At 44.7% G+C, this 22848-nt stretch overlaps 1 protein-coding gene across 12 annotated transcripts in view; it reads left to right on the top strand.

Annotated features, from left to right (window-relative positions):
• Window positions 1–22848, top strand: part of ST3GAL4 (ST3 beta-galactoside alpha-2,3-sialyltransferase 4) — a 134293-nt gene that overhangs the window by 95692 nt on the left and 15753 nt on the right. For 8 of the 12 annotated variants that reach the window (XM_077306908.1, XM_077306909.1, XM_077306917.1 and 5 more), the window contains 4 exons: window positions 17790–17868; window positions 19162–19243; window positions 20900–20980; window positions 21442–21539. In XM_077306908.1, the coding sequence (XP_077163023.1) occupies window positions 17790–17868; window positions 19162–19243; window positions 20900–20980; window positions 21442–21539 (340 nt within the window). Of the gene's footprint in view, window positions 1–6947; window positions 7093–17789; window positions 17869–19161; window positions 19244–20899; window positions 20981–21441; window positions 21540–22848 lie in introns of those variants that run through there. The other 4 variants (XM_077306916.1, XM_077306918.1, XM_077306906.1 and 1 more) reach the window with 3 other exon arrangements.

The raw sequence follows: 22848 nt of genomic DNA, 5'->3' as shown, positions 1-22848 counted from the left end.
AACGCAGCTTACATTTGCCTTCCCTATCATCTACCCACAAAAAACACTCTGTGAGGGAGGTGAGGCTGAGAGAGCCCTGATATTACTGAAGAAGAAGAAGAATTGGTTCTTATATGCTGTTTTTCTCTACCCGAAGGAGTCTCAAAGTGGCTTACAGTCACCTTTCCTTTCCGCTCCCCACAACAGACACCCTGTGAGGTGGGTGAGGCTGAGAGAGCCCAGATATCACTGCTTGGTCAGAACAGCTTTATTGGTGCTGTGGCGAGCTCAAGGTCACCCAGCAGACTGCATGTGGCGGAGCGGGGAATCAAACCCAGCTCGCCAGATTAGAAGTTGGCACTTCTAACCACAACACCAAGCTGGCTCTTGCCCTGCTTTCTACTCCAGTTTTTGTCCATAGCATTGATTAGCAGTACTTCTTATTGATTTAAAATGGTAATGGAAATTGAAGTTATATGTCAAAGTCTGTAAAGTGGATGCACTGGTGCCACAGACTCTTGATGATTTGTATCTTTATGCATCATTGAAAAGATTCCCAGAATTCTAACACAGGACTCCCCATTTCATAACCTGATGCTTACGTACAAGTAATGAGGTCAGTTGTGCAACTGGGTGTCGAAAGCAGGTATAAGTGTGTTTGGTCACCTGCTGCTTATTGCACAATTTCATTGTGCTGGGGAATGGATTTCGGCGCTGCTCTCACTCTGTTCTCTGCCAGTTTCCTGCTACATAAAAGGCCATGGAAACTATTCTTCCAGTGTCCTTTTAAACAGAGTTAACCTGTAGCACGTAGGTTCTAATTCATCTCTTATTTATCTTGAGAAATGCCTCTTCACAAAATGGCATCCAGCATTTAAAACACACACAAAAACAAAGTGCTTTAATTAAGGCATTGCAATCACTCAAACAAAGAGAAGGATAAAAATTTAGCTGTATTTATGAATAAATTGATCGTGCTTTGGAATAGTCTTTTTAAAAGAATGAGAACATGTTCTGTCAAGTCTTCCAGATCTGTTTACACTGTGTAAATTCTGGTTGTTTGTATATATCTGGGCTCCTAAGCCTTTTTGAGTCTATGGGCACCTTTGGAGTGCCAACACAATGTGCAGGATGCGGCCACAAAATGGTTGCTTCAGGAGGTGGAGCCAGCCACAAAAATGGCTGCTGCAGCTTATCTTCAGTTCCCAATGGAGAGCCTTGTTCTACGGTGGCAGCTTTTGCCAAAGCAATGTTTTGTTTTGGTTTCAAAATCTTCACTGCCAATCACAAGGCTTGCTGAATTTAATCTGCTGTTTAAATTCCATGGATTTCATTCAATGGAGCTGGACCTAGCCGCTGGGTTGCAAGCCCCTGCACAGGTGCTGTCTTCCCTTTGCCTGTTGGAAGGATCTGCACCTGTTGCACAAGCATGAAGAGCAACTGTATGTGATGTCTTCTCTGCATCTCTTTGCATCCATTTTGAGGGGTAGCAGCAAGACAGCAAGATGAAAATACTCAGGCATTTGCTGGCAGGGGCTCATGGGAATTGTAGTCCATGAACATCTGGAGGACCACAGGTTGACTACCCCTGGTGTAGAGGACTGCTCCCTGGTTCTGACTTTTGGCCTCTTCCTCACTACAGTATACCTCTAGGCTTTTGTATCTATTCTTGGACCATTTTGCCTTCTACCCACAGTCCTAGGCTTGATACTACAAGGTCATAAGGTTCTTATCAGAGTCGCATGACTTCCCGTCTCATTCTTGCAACTTGGTAGGTTCCAGATCTGGAACGATTGTAGCTGTTTTTGTCTACTGCTTCTTAAACCTTCTGTTGTTTCTTGACATTCGAAGTTTATCATTTTAAAAAATCTGACTTGGATTTATATGTTGTTGTCTACCTCCCCCCTTTGTATAGAAACCACAGCCCTATCAACAAAATCTAGAAACCACTATTGAGAAATTAATGCTGAATATGGTTAGCCAGACCACACTAGTAAGTGTGACCTGCCCTTCAAAAAATGAAAGCTACCAATGACTGGGGAATGATCCCCATCAGCATTGTAAAGAAGTGAAACTTGATGCCAAAGTCATGTTAAGAAATGGGTTAGATGGCAGAAGGAAATGCTAAGCGTTGAACTCTTCTCACTCTCATAACGATGAATCACCGAAACATACTCTCCACTAGCCTTGGGTATAAAAGCACGAATGACCTCCTGAAGCACATTTTCTTTTCACATTATGAAATGTTCTGATGCTTTTGGAAGCTGCTGAAATGCTGGTAGAAGGGTCAGTGGATTTTATTGGCCTAGAGCCAGAGATCAGTTAATGAGAACAATGACGCCAGTCCTCTTGTTGCCGCAACAGGCCACACAATTCTCTATTTGCCTCATGAATACGGTAATAAGGAGAGATGCAGTAAGGGACCATTCTCATAATCGATGTCACATACAATATTCTTGGTGCAGTACAGGGATGAAATCAGAGTTCTGTCCTGCAGGCACAAAACAGTTGTCCATTGCTGGGCAGCTGCCAAGACCCAAGAAGCTTGGGGGAGGGGTACACACCGCTGACCCTGGACACTCCATGCTAGGGCATCTGTTTGGCATGCAGAATGTCACAAGTTCAATCCCCATCACCTCCAGTTAAAAGTAAGCGATGTGAAAGAACTCTGCCTAAGCCTCCGAACAGCTGCTGCCACTCTGAGTTGAAAATACTGATTTGGATAGGCCAGTGGTCTGAATGAGGTGGCTGGATGGAGTCACTGAAGCAGTCGGTGCAAACTTAAATGGACTCTGGGGAATGGTAGAGGACAGGAAGGCCTGGAGGATCATTGTCCGTGGGGTCGCGATGGGTCGGACACGACTTTGCAACTAACAACAACAATGTACCGGCCTACAGCTTACTCAGTTCAGAGCATTAGTCTCCTGTAGTAAAATATAATTTACTAGTAAAAAAGCCTACTGCCTTCAGGAATTCAGCGGGCGCTAGCGGGGTAGTGGAGGGGGGAGACGGACGGACGGACGGACAGATGGACGGACAGACAGACGGACGGACGGACAGACTGACAGACAGACAGACAGACAGACAGACAGACAGACAGACAGACAGACAGACAGACAGACAGACAGACAGAAAGAAAGAAAGAAAGAAGAAGAGAAAGAAAGAAAGAAAGAAAGAAAGAAAGAAAGAAAGAAAGAAAGAAAGAAAGAAAGAAAGAAAGAAAGAAAGAAAGAAAGAAAGAAAGAAAGAAAGAAAGAAAGAAAGAAAGAAAGAAAGAAAGAAAGAAAGAAAAGGCAGGCAGGCAAGGAAGGAAGGAAGGAAGGAATGAAGGAAGGAAGGAAGGAAGGAAGGAAGGAAGGAAGGACAGCCTCCCTCCTCCAACAGCAATGGAGGCCCCCACCCCCAGGGCACTTACATGTGTCCTTGGGGGCATCCAGGGGCAAACTGCCAGCAATGCTGACAGAAAGCCCCTGGCTGGGCTGGAAGGACGGGCCTGCCAGGACTGTGGACCCACTGATTGGGCCAAAGTCCTGAGTGGGAATGGCCTGTCCTAGGCAGGGCCCAATTGGGATGTGCGTCATGCATCCTGATTAGGCCCTGCCTCAGACAGGCCATGCCCACTCTCCGCCCACTAAGCCCTTCGGCTTTTATTTTAACAGCGAACCCACTGTTAAAGATTGCAAATAGTTCATTGGCTTTTTTTTTGTTGTTGTTGCCATTGTTGCTATAAAACGATAGCTCATGAGGTCGAAACAGAATAATGGTGAAGGACTGTTTTAATTGGTACAGAGCCCGGGCACTTTTGGGAAGCTTGAAACAGGCCAGTCATGCTTTAGTCTTACCAGAGAAGGAAGGTCAAGTAGATGTCTGCATAAAACCTTTTCAGGCTTGTGTAAAACAGAGCCCAGCAATATCATAGGAAATGTCGGGTATGTTCTGGAAACCGTCCTGCTAAGAATGTAGATGTTACTAGCCCACAAAAGTGATTACTGACCCACAGACTTAGAATAGTATGGAGGAACCAAGGGAAGAGAGGTGAGAAGCAATTTTAAAAACAGATTTTGAACAGATTTGTTGCCCCCCCCCCCCAAAAAAAAAGGCCTGGTGCTCTGGAATGCTGGGGCTTTTTGGAAGCTGGGTGTGAAAATATCTCCCTGCTGGAAAAGTTCAGTAATGGCTATACAGAGCATCAAAAAGTCTGCTGCTGCACTGTCTTGTTAAGTCTCTGTAATTGTCTTCTTCCAAAATGCCCTTTCCTGCAAAGCCTGTAATTGGTTTTCCGATTATACCAGTCTGTAATACCTGAATTTTACCATTTGGATTTCGGCAGCCAGCCGGCATGGATACAGTTGTGCATCTCTCCACCCCTGTAGGGATTTCATCCATGTCTTGCTGTCAGGACACCTGCTGTTCTATGTATCAGCCTAAAAAATTTCCACCGGCTCCTGTTCCCTGTATTATTCTGAGTTTGCCCCCTGCAGACTGCGCCGTGCGCTTGTTCTTATCCTCTCACTCTCTCCTTAAAAGATTAAGTCACTTGAAAGACCCTCACACTCAAATTGGCTGCCATTATCTGTCGGGGCTGAGGGATGTGATTGAATGTTACCTGTAGAGGTGGGCTGTCATGCAGGGAGCAAGGGGCATGCTGCTTGCAAGGACAGGCTGTCGTTAAACTCTTGCGAGGCTTGGATGGGAAGGCAGCCGAAATACAAAAGCCTACGGCACCTACATAGCTATTGCTCATGCCTGTGGCTTCCCCCTCCTGCTGTGTGTTTTCAGCTTTGCCTACAGAAAACCTGTTGGACTTTGACAACTGCAGGGGCTGAGGATCCTGTGCTCCCTTCTGTCTCACTTCCAGCATAATTTCTGTTGTTTTGTCCAAACCTTCCGTTAAAACAAAAATGAAGAATAAAGCCCGGCACAGCAAAACATTCTATTAACTGTGCCGTTCCTCCATTCCTGTTTTCGAATGCAGGAAGGCCAAATAGTTGCTGTCCAAATTGGCCACCTGAAGAGCTGCTTCTGGGCTCAGGTAGCTTTGGGGTGGTTGGAAGAGCCAAGTCACATCCAGCATGTCCTGTCCCAAAGAAATTTTAAGGAAAAAGACGAAGAAGAAGATGAGTTGGTACTTATACCCTGCTTTTCACTACCTGAAGGTGTCTCAAAGCAGCTTACAATTGCCTTCCCTTCCTCTCCCCACAACAGACACCTCACAGGGTTGGTGGGGCTCAGAAAGCTTTGACAGAACTGCTCATTGAGAACAGGTATAGCAGAACGGTGATTAGCTGAAGGTCACACAACCAGCTGCAAGTGGCGGAGGAAAGGGGAATCAAATGCAGCTCCAACCCTGGTAGAGAAAGCCTGATATAGAAGATGGGGGTTGGTGTCAGCCATATATTTTCCTATATATTTTGTCTCCCGCTTTGGAAGTGCTTGTAGGATTTTCAAATTCTGCATATGCGGGAGCCAGTCAGTCAATCATTTACCCTTTCCATGGTGGAGAAAGAGACTAGGCCCATGGAGTGACAGGGGAATCGGGCTTCAGTGACCCCTAGCGATGTCAATGGCCGTCCGAACTTCTGAGAAAGTCCATATCACCCTGGTTGGAAATCCTTTATCTAATCTTTTTTTTGGCTACTGGTACTATTCGGGCGTGGTCAACTATGCCAACTCAGCAGTCCATTTCACACACCCGCTCCCACTTCCAAGCGGGAGGGAGCGAAAGGGGTCGCAAAAGGTTGCCCTCCCTGTTCTTTGTAGCCAGCCTTGACTCAAGTGGGATTGGCTGAACCCTGCGAAGACACCCAAGGGAGGGGAGAGAGAGGCCACCTTGGTTTGAAGAAGGAGCTCAGGAGACTTTGAACTAGGAAGAGGTATTTGCTTCCAACCCTCCTTCACGTTGACAGGTATCGTTGCCTACTGCCAAGTTCTGGCACACATCGGTTGACGGACCCGTTGAGGCCCAAGGGTCGAGTGCGTTTTCATATTTTTGACGCATTTGGTATTCTTTTTAAAGGTCCCTTGGCAGCCTTTCCCATCCACACCCAAAAGGAAGTGGCATCGTTCTCATAAGCACAGTGAAACATTGTTGATTTATGCACGGGATAATAGAATGTGGATGTTCTGAGGGCAAGGTGAAAAAAGAGCATTCCTCCCTCCCCATTCACCTCTCTACCTCCAACCCCTAACTCACCTCTCTGTGATGAATAAATAAGACACTAGTGGGAAGCACTGTGTGATTTCAGAAGTGTTTCAGGGGCAATTCCAGGAGGGATGGAGGCTCTTGGGTGATGTTCCTCTAGCAAAAGCTGCCTGCCAGGTATGGAAGGTCTGTTTGTTTAAGAGGAGATCCGGGCTAAATGGGTCTTGAGATTGGGAAGATGGCCTTATTTAGATGATATATTCCACAGCCAACTTTCTCTGGTGACTGGTAGCCTGAGTGTCTGTGGAGAGGTCATCATCCCATCCCATAGATCAGGGTTAGTCAACTTGTGGTCCTCCAGATGTTCATGGACTACAATTCCCATGAGCCCCTGCCAGCGTTTGCTGGCAGGATCTCATGGGAATTGCAGTCCATGATCATCTGGAGGACCACAGGTTGACTACCCCTGCCATAGATGATTGGATTTTTTTAAGACTCTGGGTGTCTATCAAGGGGGAGAAGTACACTTTAAACAAAGAAGCGTTAAGTCCATGGAACAAGCCCTTTGCTTTGCCAGTCTCATGTTTAAATCAGGTTGTCAAGGAGATGAGATCTATGCAGAACTTTACTCTTGGGTGTGCTAATTTGCTGTATGCAAAGATTTTTCTTTGCGAGGGGAGATCCAAAATCTATATTCTCTTCTTGTGTGCTATGTAGATCGTCTTGTTTCCCAGCTTTAAATTTGCTTATCTCTCCCCACTTCTCCTGTTGGCACAGTAGTATATTTGCCGTCTCTTCACTGGAACACACAATTTTGCAGTTCAGTTGTTTGAAGGAACCTTCTGGGCACACCTGTGAGCAAACCCAGAATGACCAGAGCTGTAGCCGCAAAGGACAGGGGCATGGCTTTCCTTTCCACCCTGTTTCAGATTTGCTCTACATGTAGGAAGCTGAACGTTATGAATCTTGGGGTGAGTAGAAACAAGTGAAATAGAATGACTCACTCCGAATTCATTTAGTCAGAAACTACCACTGGCTCCTTCTCTAATCTGTATCTAACAATGCCTTTAATCTGATTTCCCCCATTCTTGTTTAATCCAAACTAGTGATCATGATGTTTCCTTGAACTTCTTTTCTGTTTCCTCTGGCAGCCCCCCTCCCCAGCATGTTTATTTGATCTGTATATTCTAGTTCTTTTGCATAGTGACCCTTCAGTAGTTATAGTTTGATGAATGAGGAACATTGGACAAGTGGTTTGATGTGGATTTCACTTTTCGCTTTGGAAATCAGCTATGGTTTCTGCCATCAGTGCTTTGCTCAGTCTAAGCACCACGGTTGGCAAACTGTGGTTTTGCTCACATTAATGATGGGATGAAAGGATTTGGGACACAAGCCGAGCACCTATGGCAGGCATGGCTCATGGGAATTGTAGTCCATGGAAGAAGAATAGATCTATGCCCCCCCAGGGACTCGGGTTCCGGACCCGAAGCAAAACATCATCAAGACCTCCTCTCCACCCACTAGTAGTGGGAGGGAGGGAGGGGACGTTGAGCTGCCGTTCTTGCCATGCTGGTAATATTGGCAATGTTATTATTGTTTTTATGGGGTTTTAATGGGGATTTGTGATACTGTTACCTGCCACGAACTGCAAGGGAGTGGTGGGATATAAATCTAATAATAATAATAACAACAACAACAACAATAATAATAATAAAAGAAGAAGAAGAAGAAGAGTTGGTTCTTATATGCCACTTTTCTCTACCCGAAGGAGGCTCAAAGTGGCTTACAGTTGCCTTTCATCTCCCCACAACAGACACCCTGTGGGGTGGGTGAGGCTGAGAGAGCCCTGATATCACTGCTCGGTCAGAACAGTTTTATCAGTACTGTGGCGAGCCCAAGGTCACCCAGCTGGCTGCATGTGGGGGAGTGCAGAATTGAACCCGGCTCGCCAGATTAGAAGTCCGCATTCCTAACCACTACACCAAACTGGCTCTCAAGGGCCGGTGGGCTGGACATCAGGAGGGCCGGTGTTTGCCCACCCCTGACCTATGGTGTGGTTTCCAGTCATCTGAATTCACTTCAGTTGCTTCCAGCTCAGTCCTCATGCTACTGATTGCTCAAACAGTGATCGGGACATTTCCAAAATGAACCCACTGTTGCATGGCTCCTTTAAGGACTGCGTACTTCAAGCCGGCTAACTAGTGCTAATTTAGGCATGGTTGAAAGCCCCGCATGCGTCTGGCAAGCAGGTGCTATAATACCTCTGTGTTTCTGGAAAAGCCAGCTGCCTCGTATCTGACTCCTTTCATGCTGCAAGGTTCATCCGGGAGCAATAAATTTTTATAATTAGGAGTGATCCCTCCACTTGATCTTTCTTGAATCAGAGAGGCTGGCAGACAATTTGACTGAATTCAAGCATTAAGGGTGAAGCGCTGTTTAGGATAGAGCCAGTTTGGTGTAGTGGTTAGGAGTGCGGACTTCTAATCTGGCGAGCCAGGTTTGATTCTGTGCTCCCCCACATGCAGCCAGCTGGATAACCTTGGGCTTGCTACAGCAATAATAAAGCTGTTTTATCTGAGCAGTAACATTAGGGCTCTCTTAGCCTCACCTCCCTCACAGGGTGTCTGTGTGGAGAGACGAAAGGGAAGGTACTTGGAGACTCCTTCAGGTAGAGAAAAGCGGCATATAAGAACCAACTCTTCTTCTCCTTTTAGGTTGCCAGTAGAGCTGGAAGGGCTTCCCGCACCCCTTACAGAAGTTTTTAAAAAATCCATATGTGAGTTGCAGAGAAGGCATAGAAGGTTATTTCTGTCGAGCTGTTTCTAGTTTAATGGGGTATGGCAAGATTGGGTGGGAGAGAAGAAAAAGGATGTGGTGTGGAATGCATGAGTTGGTTTTCTTGGAGGTAAAGTTACTTGGCAGGAATACGGCTGATGTGAGGCTCTGTGGCCACTGCACATATTTAAGTTGGTCCACGTGTATGCAGCGGCAAGCCAGCCTGGTCCCTTCGTGTCAGAAGTTTGAGATGTGACCCCTGCAGATTCAGCCACAGTTCCTGTATGAAAGATGCAACCTGTGAGCGATGCTCCATCTCCTGCATTTGGGCTTGATTGCCAAGCAGCCCCTCCCCAGTCAGATTTCCTAAACACTTGCGTAATTGTTTAAAGAGGACAATAAAACCAGAGTCCAGGAGCACCTTTAAGACCAACAAAGATTTAATCAAGGCGTGGGCTTTCGAGTGCAAGCACCCTTCGTCAGAATACATGATCTCTGCACCACTTTGCATCTCTGCTGTTTGGCTCTCTGCAGTAGACCTAAGTTGTGTCTGCAGGATAAAACACAAGTCCATCCTTAGAAGTGCCGGAAAAGCTGCAGATTGTGAGACTTAGCTGAGCTCTGAGGCATGATCTGTGATCTCACAATTGCAGGTTTGACTTGAATATGATGCCTTAAATAAACTGGGCTGTGACCCATGCAATGACAGCTGCTTTGCACAGGTGGCAACCCGGTGCAAACTTTCCCATGAAGTGGCTTTTTTTGGGGGGGGGGGGGCTTTGTTTAGACCAGGGGCTCATGGGAATTGTAGTTCGTGGACATCTGGAGAGTTTGGCCACCCCTGGTTTAGACCATCACCAATGACACATCTAAATCTGCCCTTCGCTTTCTAGAGCATCTAGTTCTGGAGGAGTTAACAGTTTTTAAAATGGGAGGAAGTGATTCATGGCATTTTTATTTAATATGGCTTCAATACTGCTTCAGTCCCCCAAGGATAATAAACAGCATTTCTGTGCTGTTGCTGAAATGATGTAACTCCAGAATTGCTGTGCAGATCCTGAAAAATGTTTTAAAAATAAAATCTTGCAGCACCTTCAGTATTCACACATTTATTGAGGCATAAGGTACTGTAGATCAGACCCTATTTCACCAGATGTGGGAACCTTTAGCTGGCAGAATGCACAGACAGACATCTGTGAATAGGAGATGGGGGGATTTGAATGCAGCCCTGAAAGTTTGTTCAGCGAAGCTGACACTCGGTGGGCAGACAGAATACCCCACTGACGAATATGTTCCAGAAAAAGTACTGATGTGAACCTGAACAGCTAATGTGCACTAGCTAATGATGCATCTTTTATGATCTAGCTTTTCTACTGATCTATTGGGCCTTTTACTTTTGTTTTTATAATTATGATGATGCAGTTTATACATATGATGTTGTGCATGGGATTTACTTAGAAGAGAGGCATTATCCCAGAATTTGTATTCACTATTTTTTCCTTTCTTTCTTATGTTATGTTATGTTATGCTGGAATCTGACGGGTCAATGACCGTATCAATAAAGTGAAGAATAAAATTTTGTTGGCACTGATGTGAACTAAGAAGCATCCTCCATTCCCACTGGGTCTCACCTAATTCCCTTCCATGCTACAGCCACTACCCTACCTGGCTTTTGTATGTACAGGTGCCAAGAATCCCAGTGTAACCCTTTTGAATGGTCAACGAGGACTCCTCCTTCCTTTTTCACCTGCAGAAACATCAGGCTGGATCCCACCCAGTGTGTCTGGCAGCTGCTCTTTTTGCCCAGCTTAGCTACAGCATTTGTGTTTGAGAGTTTCATCAATAACCTTTATTCCATGTGCTCTTAAGATGTTTTTCTAGGGTGGGTGCATTCATTTCTCATTTTGATTTCTGTAGCCACTCATGTATCCACCCATGTCTTTTCAATGGCTATATAGCGCCATGACACAAACTGAGACTTGTGTTTTTGTGTAGTTGCAAAGTGATCTCTGGTTCCTTTACACACTATAGAGGAATGCCTTGTTCTCTTTCCAGCCCAGTCGGAACAGCCCACTGACCTTTGTAGGGGTCACCTGTGTTTGTAAGAGGCGTGTATTTGCCATCAGTTTCCTCTTGTAAATATTCTCAGGGGCAAAGGGCCTTTCTCTTTTTTGGATACCTCCGTTTAAGATCTATAGATCACTTCCAGATAACTCCTTGGGGGGGGGGAGAGAATGGTACAGTGTACACAGTCTTAATCAAAACTTATTTATACAGTCAAGACACCCAAAGACATTGTTATTGCAAGGTTGAATCATCTCTGCAAAAGCCAAGGACTTCAAAGTGTTTATCCTGTAATCTGCTGCTGAGCTAATTCAGCCTGGTACATTTTAGGAAGGGGCCATGTTTCAAGGAGAGATCTGCCTTAGCTGTCTCTTCCAGAGTTTGTTTGTTTGTTTATTTAATATATACCTCACCAATATCCAAAGTGGCTTCCCAAGGCACCTTACATCATTTTTCTTTTCTCCATCTTATCCTCACAACAATCTTGTGATGTAAGTTAGGCTGAGAGAGTCTGGCTGGCCCAAAGATGTTCAGTGAGCTTCCCTGGCATGAATCGAGATTTGAACCTGGGTCTTCCACGTAATAATCCAACACTCTTAACCACGATTCTATGCCGGCTCATTTCAAATGGTGAAGTGAGGCTCTCAGTCATGGAATGTCCTGCATGTAGAAACTTGGTTCAGCCACGGAGGGCTGTACTTAACATCTGTTCCACCCACCCTTAATATTTCTGGTAAGGCCTTGGAGGAGGAGCTGATCTCATGGCTTAAGTGCCACTCAGTGCTTAACACCCGCTCAGGTTGGCTGTCCCGCCCCTGAGTGCCTCCTCCTCCAACCGTCTTGCCTGGCTGTCCAGTGGCCAGCCAATCCCATTCTGTCCCCCACCCCTGACCCCCACCTCCCTCCGAGGCTCAGAGGCTGGAGATCCCTATTGCGTGAGAGCTGCCCTTGCCAGAGAGTTCCCTGTCTGTGAGCCTGCAGCCTTTCCAGGTCCTGGGGGGAGGGAGAGGCCGTCCACAGAATTCTTCCACCTCACCCCACTCCAGTCTAGTACCCATTGTATTCCTGAATATGTAAAGATATTTTTTGACATTATTGTACATGTAAATGTATAGGGATTCATATTGGGGTAAATTCTGAGGTTAGGGTTAGGGTTAGCTTAGAGTTAGGGCTAGGGTTAGGTTAGGTTAGGGATAGGGTTAACTTAATCATGTAGTTGGGGAGTTTGGAGGTTAACTGGGTTTGTTAGGGGTGGGGAAGACTTTGTGACATGGTTGCGAAAGACCATTGTATGTAAAGAATTTTTGACATTATTGTACATGCGGTATGCATTTAGGAGTTCAGACTGTTGAGAGTCAGGCAATAGGCAGGGCTTTAACAGACTGGATGAAAATCATTTGCCTGTTCCTTAGATAAAGTACAAATTGCAGGCTGATGCAGCCTCACTTCACCATCCTCTGTCCTGACATTGTTGTCCCATGAAATATCCACATAGTTCTTTTAACTAAACACTCCTACAGGTGGATCTAGAGACTGACCTTGCTGAGGGACGTGGGGGGGGGGGAAACCTAAGGTGGCAACTTGGCCTTCAACTTTCTCAGCACGTCCCCAGACATTCTCACTAACTCAGCAATTTGGAAATACGTATTTGCTGAAATAAGGTTTAGTTCCACTCTTATTGCTGGGATACGGTTTAGTTACATTCTTAGTGATGGTTGCCCTCCAGAACTGTAGGCAGAGAGGTTTTTGTTTGTTCAGGAGTTAATAACCATGCTTTTCGTCCATAAACAGAAAACTCTCTTTGTAAACAGAGAGGTCACCTGTTAAACCTTGGGAGTAATGAAGTCAAGTCACATTATGTTGCCCCAGATCTGGGAAGGGCACTGTGCTTTTTTAATTTGGTTTTTGCTTTGAAGGATCATTCCCAGAGTTTTGAACTGGGGCGGGGGGAGAGTGGGTCATGGTGCCAGAGTCAAGACAATCCCAGCTTCTGTTGAAATCCAGTGAACCTTAAATTTAATCTGAGGAAACACTGAACAAAGGAGTAGAGGAATTCTGTTGAGGTATGCAATCACTGTAAGCCGACAAGAAGCTTCTTGTGTTGAGAGTATGTGGGACCTTGTACGTTACAGGGCTACCCTTGAACCAGCTTGGTGTTGTGATTAAGAGTGGCAGCTTCTAATCTGGCGAATGTGGTTTGATTCCTCCACATGTAGCCACTTGGGTGACCTTGGGCTGGTCACAGTCCTGGTAGAGCTGTTCTCACATGGCAGTCTCTCAGCCTCACCTACCTTACAGGGCGTCTATTGGGGGGAGAGGGAAGGTGACTGTAAGCTGTTTTGAGACCCCTTTGAGTAGTGAAAAGCAGGGTATAAAAGCTAACTTTTCTTCTACCCTGTTCTATAAATTGAGATAGAATAGTCTTTAGGTTTCTTCTAGTCCTTCAGTTCCACAAATCCAAGGTGTTTGACTTCTAGTTAGTTTCCACAAGGGGCCAAATATAATATCGAAGAGGTTACCTTAGAGTTATTTCCATTTTTCTTGGGGTAAGCTTCCTTTCCTCGTTTTGGCTGTTCAGCATGCACGTTGAATAGGTGTTCCCACCTAATACTTTTAGTTGGTCCATATCTTAAACCCTTTGGTGAGCCTGTTTGGCTTGGTAGAAAAATTAGGGAATACAGCATGATTTCTCTGTCTCTTCACTTCTCTTTCTATAAAGTAGGGTTTGTGTGTTAATGAATGACTTTTACCTCTGCGGAATTTTACTCCTGTAGCATTTAATCAAGCAAAGTTCCCTTTGTCAGAGCTTTGACTCTTGAAAATTTATAGCCTGAAAAATCTTCCTGGTCTCTCAGGTGCTACTAGACTCATGTCTTGCTCTTCTGCTAAAGACCAACAGAGCTACCCTCTGATACTATTTTAAACAGAGTTATACCGTTCTAAATCCAGTGATTTAAATGGACTTAGAAGGGTGTAGGTCTGCTTAGAGTGGTATTGTCAGTTTTCAAGCAGGAATTTGCAGACTTCTAAGTCCATGCGGCCACTGGGCATAGAATAGTGTAAGACAGGCGTGGCCAAACTGTGGCCCTCCAGATTCCATGGACTACAATTGCCACTAGACCCTGCTAATTGTAGTCTATGGACATATGGAGAGCTACAGTTTGGGCACCCTTGCTTTAAGGCACTTGCAGTTATAGATTTCAAAAATACGTCAAATCGTGCAAATGATGGATTTTATGTTCCTGAAGCAGGGAAATAAGTTTGGTCTTGATAAGAAAGAAGAAGAAGAATACCAAATACCAGGTACCAAAAAGCTATGCGCTGTGTTTGTGTTTTTCTTCTGCAAAAGTCAGGAACAAAAAGTGAGTCAGACAGGCAGTCCCAGATTCCAAATACAAATGATTTTAAAAAAACAAAAACCCTTTCAGGATAATTGATATGTTAAAAGGGGCACAGGTTACTTCCAGCAAAAAAGCCACGAACAAAAATTGATTCATGAACTTTGAAAGGGCAAATGAATGTTATATTTTAGTTCGTTATTACTGAAGAGGAAAAACACTTCTGATTGGTCACATGAGTTTAAAATATTACTTCTTTTTCTGTAAGTGATCTCAGTGAATCTTCAGATGGATTCTCAACTGAGCCGTAGGTTTTTAAAAAATTCATTGAGAACTGCATAATCGTTAATATCCCTGTTAAAAAATCTAACATTAGATAACTGACACTCATTTAAATCCATAGAGATTGCCCAGACCTTAATTTCTTAAAAGGTGTGAACTCAGCTTTAAACATGCTTTATAAATATTGTGTCTGAGTCATATCTGAAAGCCTCAGACATTCCAGACATGCACTTATAACTCAATCTTTCTCTTACACAACCCTTCTATTTTTGCCAATTTTATCATGTACACACATGCACAACAAAGAAAGGGATAAGACCAGCATCTGGTATTCTGCTTCCAAAAGTGGGTAACTTTAAATAAGGCCTGTAAGACAATAGCTTTCCCTTGTCTTCTTGCTACCCCCCCCCCCCACCCCTGCAATTGCTAGTGGCAGCGAATTGCCATTAGCAAATTATGCACCCAGGAGGGGGGAGACCTCAGAGGGTATAATGCCCTACATCTCCAACCTGAGGGCTGCATGTGGCCCCAACCTGAGGGCTGCATGTGGCCCCCGACCTCTTTCTGTGTGGCCCTCCAACCTGCTTGTATGCTGCAATCTCCCTCAGTAGATTAATAATATTGTTACCTTTTGGTTTAAGGTGTGACCCTCTTTAGGCATTGTGCATGCTAATGCAGCCCCCATGTGGCAAAAGGTTGGGGACCCCTGCCTTACAGTCCCCCATCCAAAACAGCCATCTTCTCCAAGGGAACCAATCTGTGTTGACTTAGTGTAATTTTGGAAGAACTCCAGGCTGCTGTAGCCCACAATGGTAATGCTACGCATAAGAAATATGCCAAAACCCCTGCAACACCAAACCATTTCAGGAGACTGTTTTCCGACAAACCCCTGCTGGCAAAATGGAAACTGAGATGGAGTTTGCAGAGTAATATTTGTACAGTTATCGAGGCTTCCATGAAGGTGAGCCTGTAATTTGTTTTCATCATGGGGAAGTCTTCCATGTCTCTCTTATACCGAAGAGTAATTGTGTTTCACTCACATCATCAGCCAGATCAAACTTGCGTTTGAGCAGCGAGATGTCAGAGTTTTAAATGCATAAATTAAACTTCCTGCCTAGTTATCTTTTCCACCCTCTTAACAAATAGACTAATGGAAAAGATCCATAGCGGGGAAGTTTCATTTCCCAGACGTCAACACCACAAAATGAAACAATCAGGCCTCTGTAAACAACGCTGCAAAGAAATACTGGCAGATGCTGGTGACGATTCAGAACTTGCGAGATAACACAGAGTGCATTATTTTCACCACCATATGCCAAATAGTCGCCACATGATAATTCACAATTGCTTATCATTAGGGTAAAGAATGCTTTCGAATTATGGTGTTGGAGACAAATGCTGCAGATACCACGGACAACCAAAGTTACCAACGAGATAGTTTTAGAGAGGAGCGAACCAACTAGGTCATTAGAAGGGAAGATATTACAGCCAAGGCTCACTTACTTTGGACACATCATGCAATCAAACTAAAAAATCATTAATGCTCGGGAAAGTAGTCGCCAAAGGATCCGCTGGCTCGACACGATCAAAGCCGAAACAGGGATGACCATGAACCAACTGAAAGAAGCGGTCAGAGACAGGGGCGCATGGCCAAGACTTTCCTATAGAATCACCGAGGGTCGGACACGACTGAGCGGATAACATCATCATCATCAGGGTAGAGAAAATGCACCCCAGTCTGTAATGCTTTGCAAGCCGTATGACAGTCCCTATGGGCACTTTGATTTATAGTCATTTTATATGATTAAAAAAAAAAAAGAAAACACAATGTGGTGGTGGGGGGGGGGGGGGTTGGGGTGCACATTTGACTTTTCAACACGTTATTTTCCAAATACAGAATATCCCCATTTCCCAAATTGTGATGGACATAAGGATAATAATAAGAAAACATTCAGAAGAAGAAGAAGAAGAAGAGTCGGGTTTTATACCCTGCTTTTCATTACCAAAAGGAGTTTCAAAGCGGCTTACAATCACCTTCCCTTCCTCTCCCCACAACAGGCACCCTGTGAGGTAGGTGGGCCTGAGAGAGCCCTGATATTACTACTCGGTCAGAACAGCTTTATCAGTGTGGTGGGGAGCCCAAGGTCACCCAGCTGCATGTGGAGGAACGGGGAATCAAACCCTGCTCTCCAGATTAGAAGCCGCTCTGAACCAGGACAGCAAACTAGCTTTCAATTCAATTATTCATTCCACAAAACCTTTTTCCAAGGTGTTATTTGGTCACACCTCCGAATATTCAGACCCCTGAGATCACACCAGATGCTGCAAATGGGCTTGGAATACTTTGAACACCTGTAGCACCCAACCATCACACAGAAGCCCAACTGGCAGGTATTAAAAGCAATTTGTCAGATTGGATTGTGCGTCCTGGGAAAGGATCCAAGGGTTCTGACTCAGTCCTCTGGCCCAGAATTTGAAAGCCAGTCACTCAGAGGGTCTCGGGATTTTTATCTGCTGCCTATTGATGTTAATTTTTGGTACTTTTGAAGCCAGGAAAGGGGGAAGTGTTTCAAGAAAAAACAGGAATTTCAAGGGAAAATCAAATGCTTGGGTGACCTTGGACCTTGGGCTCACTACAGCACTGAGAAAGCTGTTCTGACCGAGCAGAAATATCAGGGCTCTCTCAGCCTCACCCACCTCACAGGGTGTCTGTTATGTGGAGAGGAAAGGGAATGCGACTGTAAGCCGCTTTGACTCCTTCTGGAAGAGAGAAGTGGCATATAAGAACCAAGTCTTCTTCAGTAATATCAGGGATCTCTCAGAATCACCTACCTCATAGGGTGTCTGTTGAGGGGAAAGGGAAGGGAAGGCAGTAATCTCAGGGCTCTCTCAGCCTCACCCACCTCACAGGGTGTCTGTTGTGGGGAGAGGAAAGGGAAGGCGACTGTAAGCCGCCTTGAGACTCCTTTGGGTAGAGAATAAGAACCAACTCTTCACCACCTCCTCTTCCTCCTCCTCCTCCTTATTTTCTTCCTCTTCACAGTTTAACCCTTTATTCTAGCATTAATTTCGACCGGAATAAATTTTGCTAAGTCCTTAGGCTGCCACTGGGCCGTTTGTTTAAATTTTTCTGCAACAGGCCGACGTGGCAGCTGTCATTCTGGAATAACACCCGCATCTATATGTCATTCCCCCTTCTTTTCGTCCAGGTGACCAATAGCAGTCGCAATGAGAGCAACAGCTGCAGGGCGGCTTTTCATACGGTGATAAAGATGATCAACAAGTCTCGTAAGTGAAGGCGCTTTGCCATTTCCGTCCTCTATGCTGAACACCTTCTAGTTATACGGAAAAGGGACATTTGTGCAGAATGGTGGCGAATGAAGGGGGGGATGGGGAAGGGGGGAGACATCACCTGGGCTGGCCAGATGGATTTAAAGCAAAATCATTTACCGTGCCATCCTACGATGAGCTACTCTGGTCCAAGATAATTGATCTCAATGCGCTCAGATGGTTGTAGCTCTGCACAGGATTGTGCTATTAACTTGTAAAGAGAGAAGTCCAATTTAAAATATTGATTAAAATCACATTTCCCATTAGTGCTCCATTTATTTCCTGAGCAGCGACAGGTGCTCATTGGTTACTCTGGCCACTAAAACATGTTAATGTACAGCAGGGGTAGTCAAACTGCGGCCCTCCAGATGTCCATGGACTACAATTCCCATGAGCCCCTGCCGGTGGGGGCTCATAGGAATTGTAGTCCATGGACATCTGGAGGACCGCAGTTTGACTACCCCTGATGTACAGCAATGTGGAGCATTCGTGCTGTCTATCAGGAGTATACTTTTGTATGAAACGTTATTTTCACGGCGTTCAGAAAATGCAGCTGCTTGGTTAGTGCAGGGCTTATGGGATGGATGCTCATGCTCAGCGCTTGTAGCACGTTGGGGGTGCATTGGGGTTGTTTGTTAGATGGAAGACTCATAACAGGGACATACACCAAGAGAGCCAGTTTGGTGTACTGATTCAGAGCAGCGGCAAGCTGGGTTGGATTCCCCGCTCCTCCACATACAGCCAGCCGGGGGACATTGGGATAGTCACAGTCCTGTCAGAACTGTTCTCATAGAGCAGCCCTGTCAGAGTTCTCTCGGCTTCACCTATGTCACCCACATCTCCAGCACTGCATGAACATCTGTAGCAAATCCAGGTTGCTCAGGTGGTCCCAGATTGCCGGAAAAAGGACTCAGGATAAGATCTGCAGGCAGCTGGGTATTGCACTATTGTAAATGTTTATCTTCTGGATTCACTAGCTTCGATCATTTAGTAATTTTTGCTGCAGCCCCAAATATACCCTGATATGCTGTTCCTGGAGACACTTGGGTGGGATTGCCTGTCTCCCAGGAACAGTAAGATGGAATTTAGAGCAGGACCCTACTACCGGTCCTTAAAAAAAGAGTGACTTTTTGACTCCTGACTCCAGTTAAAATTGCCCCCTTCCTTTTGCTGCCTTGGCTCTGTCTTTATAAACATGTTGTCTCATACCTGGCTCTGTATTAACAACCTGTTGTCTCTTCTCTTGTTCAGGATGGAAGATCCTTGGAGTATTGGCAATATTTTTGGTGATGGTGGGGTATATAATATCCCGAGAGGAAAGGTACATACAGCTGTGAGTGTATTTCTTTAAAGAAAGAAGAAACTAATGTGGTCCCTGATCTCTCTCCCCACCCTTGCCTTTTCTAGGAGTCAATTTAGATTCTGAATCAGACACTGCCTAATCTACCAGAGACAATGCTGGGGTGGGGAGGAGTAAATGTCATTCTTGATGAATTTGCTTCCTGGGCAGTCCACTTTTCTTGCTCACAAAAATAAAACCCTCCAAAATCAGGGCCATCTAATTAGGTAACATTAGAAAACAGTGCAATAAAGGCAGTCTGGATCTATCACTTCCTAATCAGGGAGGGGCCATCCTGTAGGAACATGTCAGAGAACAGGAGTTCACTTAGACCGCACACTTCCATGAGGAGTGACAGCTAGGGTTGGGCGCTTCAGCATCCGTTTGGGCACGAACAGCTGCTTCGGACACCAAAGTGCCCAACAGCCATTAGCCGAGATTGAAATCACACATGTAAGGCACAGGAAGGCTGAACTGCCAACTTCACCATCTGTTTGGCTGTTGAAAATTCCAGAAACCTGAATAAGTGCATGTCAAACTACCTTTCTGGGTTTTTTTTCATGTGGCCAGCATGAATGAAGCTCAAAGGTTCCTGATGTATGAATTTATATACTGCATTTATATACTGCATGAATTTATATACTGCATATATTTTTATCCTTCCCTTCCTGCAAGGAGAACAGGGCAATGTGTGTGATTCTCTGGCCTCCATTTTATCCTTACAAAGTCTTGGAAAGTAGGATAAAAGAGATTGACATGTCGGTCCCAAGTCACCCACTTTCCTTTATGGCAAGCAGGAATTTAAGCCTCAGTCTTCTCCACTCGTAGAAGACTGACACAGGGTGAGCCAAGAAAAGCATGATGCAGCTCCCAGCCTTTCCTTTGGTCACATGTGAATTTGGCCTTACAGCATGGCTTTGAAAGAGAGAGTCATTCAGAGACTAGTCTGTTGACCAACCCAGTAGCTGGATGGGTAGCTCTGCTGGTCCACAATAGAAAAGCAAGATTCAAGTCCAGTAGCACCTTAAAGACCAAACAGCTTTTCAGGACATCCCCATTGACCATTGAAAGCTCGTACTTTGGAGATCTTGTTTGTCTTTCAGATGCTACTGGATTCAGTTTTGCTCTTCTGTGTTCAGAAGAGTATACTATGGAGTACCTTCCAGATGTTTGCTGCAAAAGAATTAGCAGCTTTTGCATGCTTGTGATCTTTTAGGGCAATCTGCCTGTACTCTGCTTGTTGAACCCACAATGAAATACGAAAAAGGAAAGGTCCACAATGGAAAATCAACAGAAAAAAACAGGGAACCTTTCCAAGGCGATATGTTTATGATAATGTATAGAATGAATTTCAATACAATTTCTTTTACAATTCTTTTATATATATACCAGAAGGAACAACCATTATGGCTTCTAGATAAATTCCGTTTTCATTGACTTAATCAGTGGTTGAATCCTCCAATCCTCCAAAAACAGTTTGTAGTATCAAAGGTGGCAAAATCCACCTTTCCTTATATTACTGTTGAAGTATTTTAGTATTAATCGGCCATAGGCTGTCTAGGGTACTGCAGGGAATGCTAGTCTGACTTGAGATGCCTGAACTGGGAGGCAGGAAAATGGCGATGCTTTTCTTTGTTGTTTGCCTTCCAGTTTCTATTTCCCTTTGCAAGATGACAAGATGACCTGTCCACTGGGAGAGGTGGAACGGAAAGCAGCGCAGCTCATAGCAAAGTACGTGCCTGGGCTAGAGAGATGCTGGAGGAGCTGCATCATGGCAGGTTCTCCTCTGCTGTTTGTGGGCTTAGGAATAACTCAGCTGGGTTGGAGTTCCAGAAGGTTTGAAGGTTGCATCCTCTGGATCATCTCTGTGGATTGTAGGATTTCCACAGGTGGAAATGATTTCCGCCCAGGGAGTTTGATTTTTGCACTTCTCCCTCCCTCTTGCAACAATCTAAAATGCCCCACAAATGCTGAAATGCTCCCCTCAATATTGTTTCTGTCCCCCCATGAACAGCATTTTGAAAGGCATTTTAGGCTGCAGAAGGAGGGGGAGGCAGAAATTGTTCTGTCCACAGAAACACTGCAGTGGATCCAAGCCAGAGTCTGGGGTGGGGGAAGAGAGAAACTTGCTGCAGTATTCTAATGTGTAGCATGCCAGATCTCTCTGATCCTTTCCTTTGATGTCATTACAGTTACACACGGGATCATCCGCTGTTTTTACAGCTAAAGGATTACTTCTGGGTAAAGACCCCTTCGCTGTATGAACTGCCATACGGTACTAAAGGAAGTGGTAAGTAATGGAACTCTCCGGTCTGCTCTTCTCTTGGTTTGGGCTTTTGTAGGTTTCATCTTCCCCACATATTGGTGGGAGGATTTCTGCTTTGATCTGCAAACTGTCCAATTCTGGAACATAATGGATGTACTTGGTACCCTATTTAGATGACATCTGTGTATTGAGAGGATCACACGCAGTACATGGTCCGAGTACACTTGGTTGGGTATACCCAGATGTAACATCTGGGGAAAGATTCATATGTTAAGTAATTTTTGTCATATTCAGTGATTACACAGCAGATTGCACAATTCAACCCCCACATTTATTCAAGTACTGGTCCCTGGTTTGTTTTTAAAGTGAAGGCGTGTTGACTCTCAGACAGATAAATACATATATCATGTATTATGCACATTTTCTGAACTGTGTACAATAATAACTTTATTATTTTTATAGTCCCCCCTTCCCAGTTGGCTCAGGTGGGCTATGAAATACTAAACATTCTTAAATACAGTAACTATATGTAACAAAACCTAATGATTCCCACAAACCAAATATTCAAGATACTTGGTCAGACATTAATTTTGCTATAAAAGCACCCAGTCATATATGCTTTACAAAAGGGATGCAAAAAATATGATAATCCAGAGTGTCAACTGTGAAAAAAATACTTTTAAAGGGGGAAAATTACATGTAGAAATTGCTGCCAGTTGAACCCAACAACTTGCTCCCATCAACGTTGTTTTTTTTTTAAAATCTCTACTTGCCAATCCATGCAGATTTCCCTTGACGAAGGGTGTATTATTCTGTTCTGGGTTCCTGGATTCTGATGATTAAATAATAAAGTCTTATCGGTATTCCTCCGTGGGTTGTTCTTACATTGCTTTTTAATTTTCTAAGCCACTGGTGCACGACAGAGTAAAAAGCAACAAGACAATGTATGTTTCACTGCCTATTGTCAGGACTGCGTTGTTTAATACTCGCCCAAATCAGTAGGTGGGATGTCGTTTCAAGCTGTTCTTTCTACATCCTAGGCTGAGCTTTGCCACAAACAGCAATAGTTGTGCCACTGCTGAATCCCTTTAGGGTGCAGTGGGAGATGGTGTGATGCATTTGTTACATTTACTTATTAAAATATTTATACTCCGCCGTTTCCTCTCAGTGTCTCCATATTGATTTTAAAACATTTAACCCTGTGACATCCTTCACTCCCCAGTGGTCTAGTACAGGGGTAGTCAACCTGCGGTCCTCCAGATGTCCTCCTATATATATGCTTTTCTCTAGTTTGCAAACTGAAAGCAGCCAAATGCTTTACTTCAAAGATGCT

Source organism: Paroedura picta, chromosome 12, assembly GCF_049243985.1.
Source record: "Paroedura picta isolate Pp20150507F chromosome 12, Ppicta_v3.0, whole genome shotgun sequence".
Classification (NCBI taxonomy): Eukaryota; Metazoa; Chordata; class Lepidosauria; order Squamata; family Gekkonidae; genus Paroedura; species Paroedura picta.
This window is presented reverse-complemented; position numbering and strand designations above follow the sequence as displayed.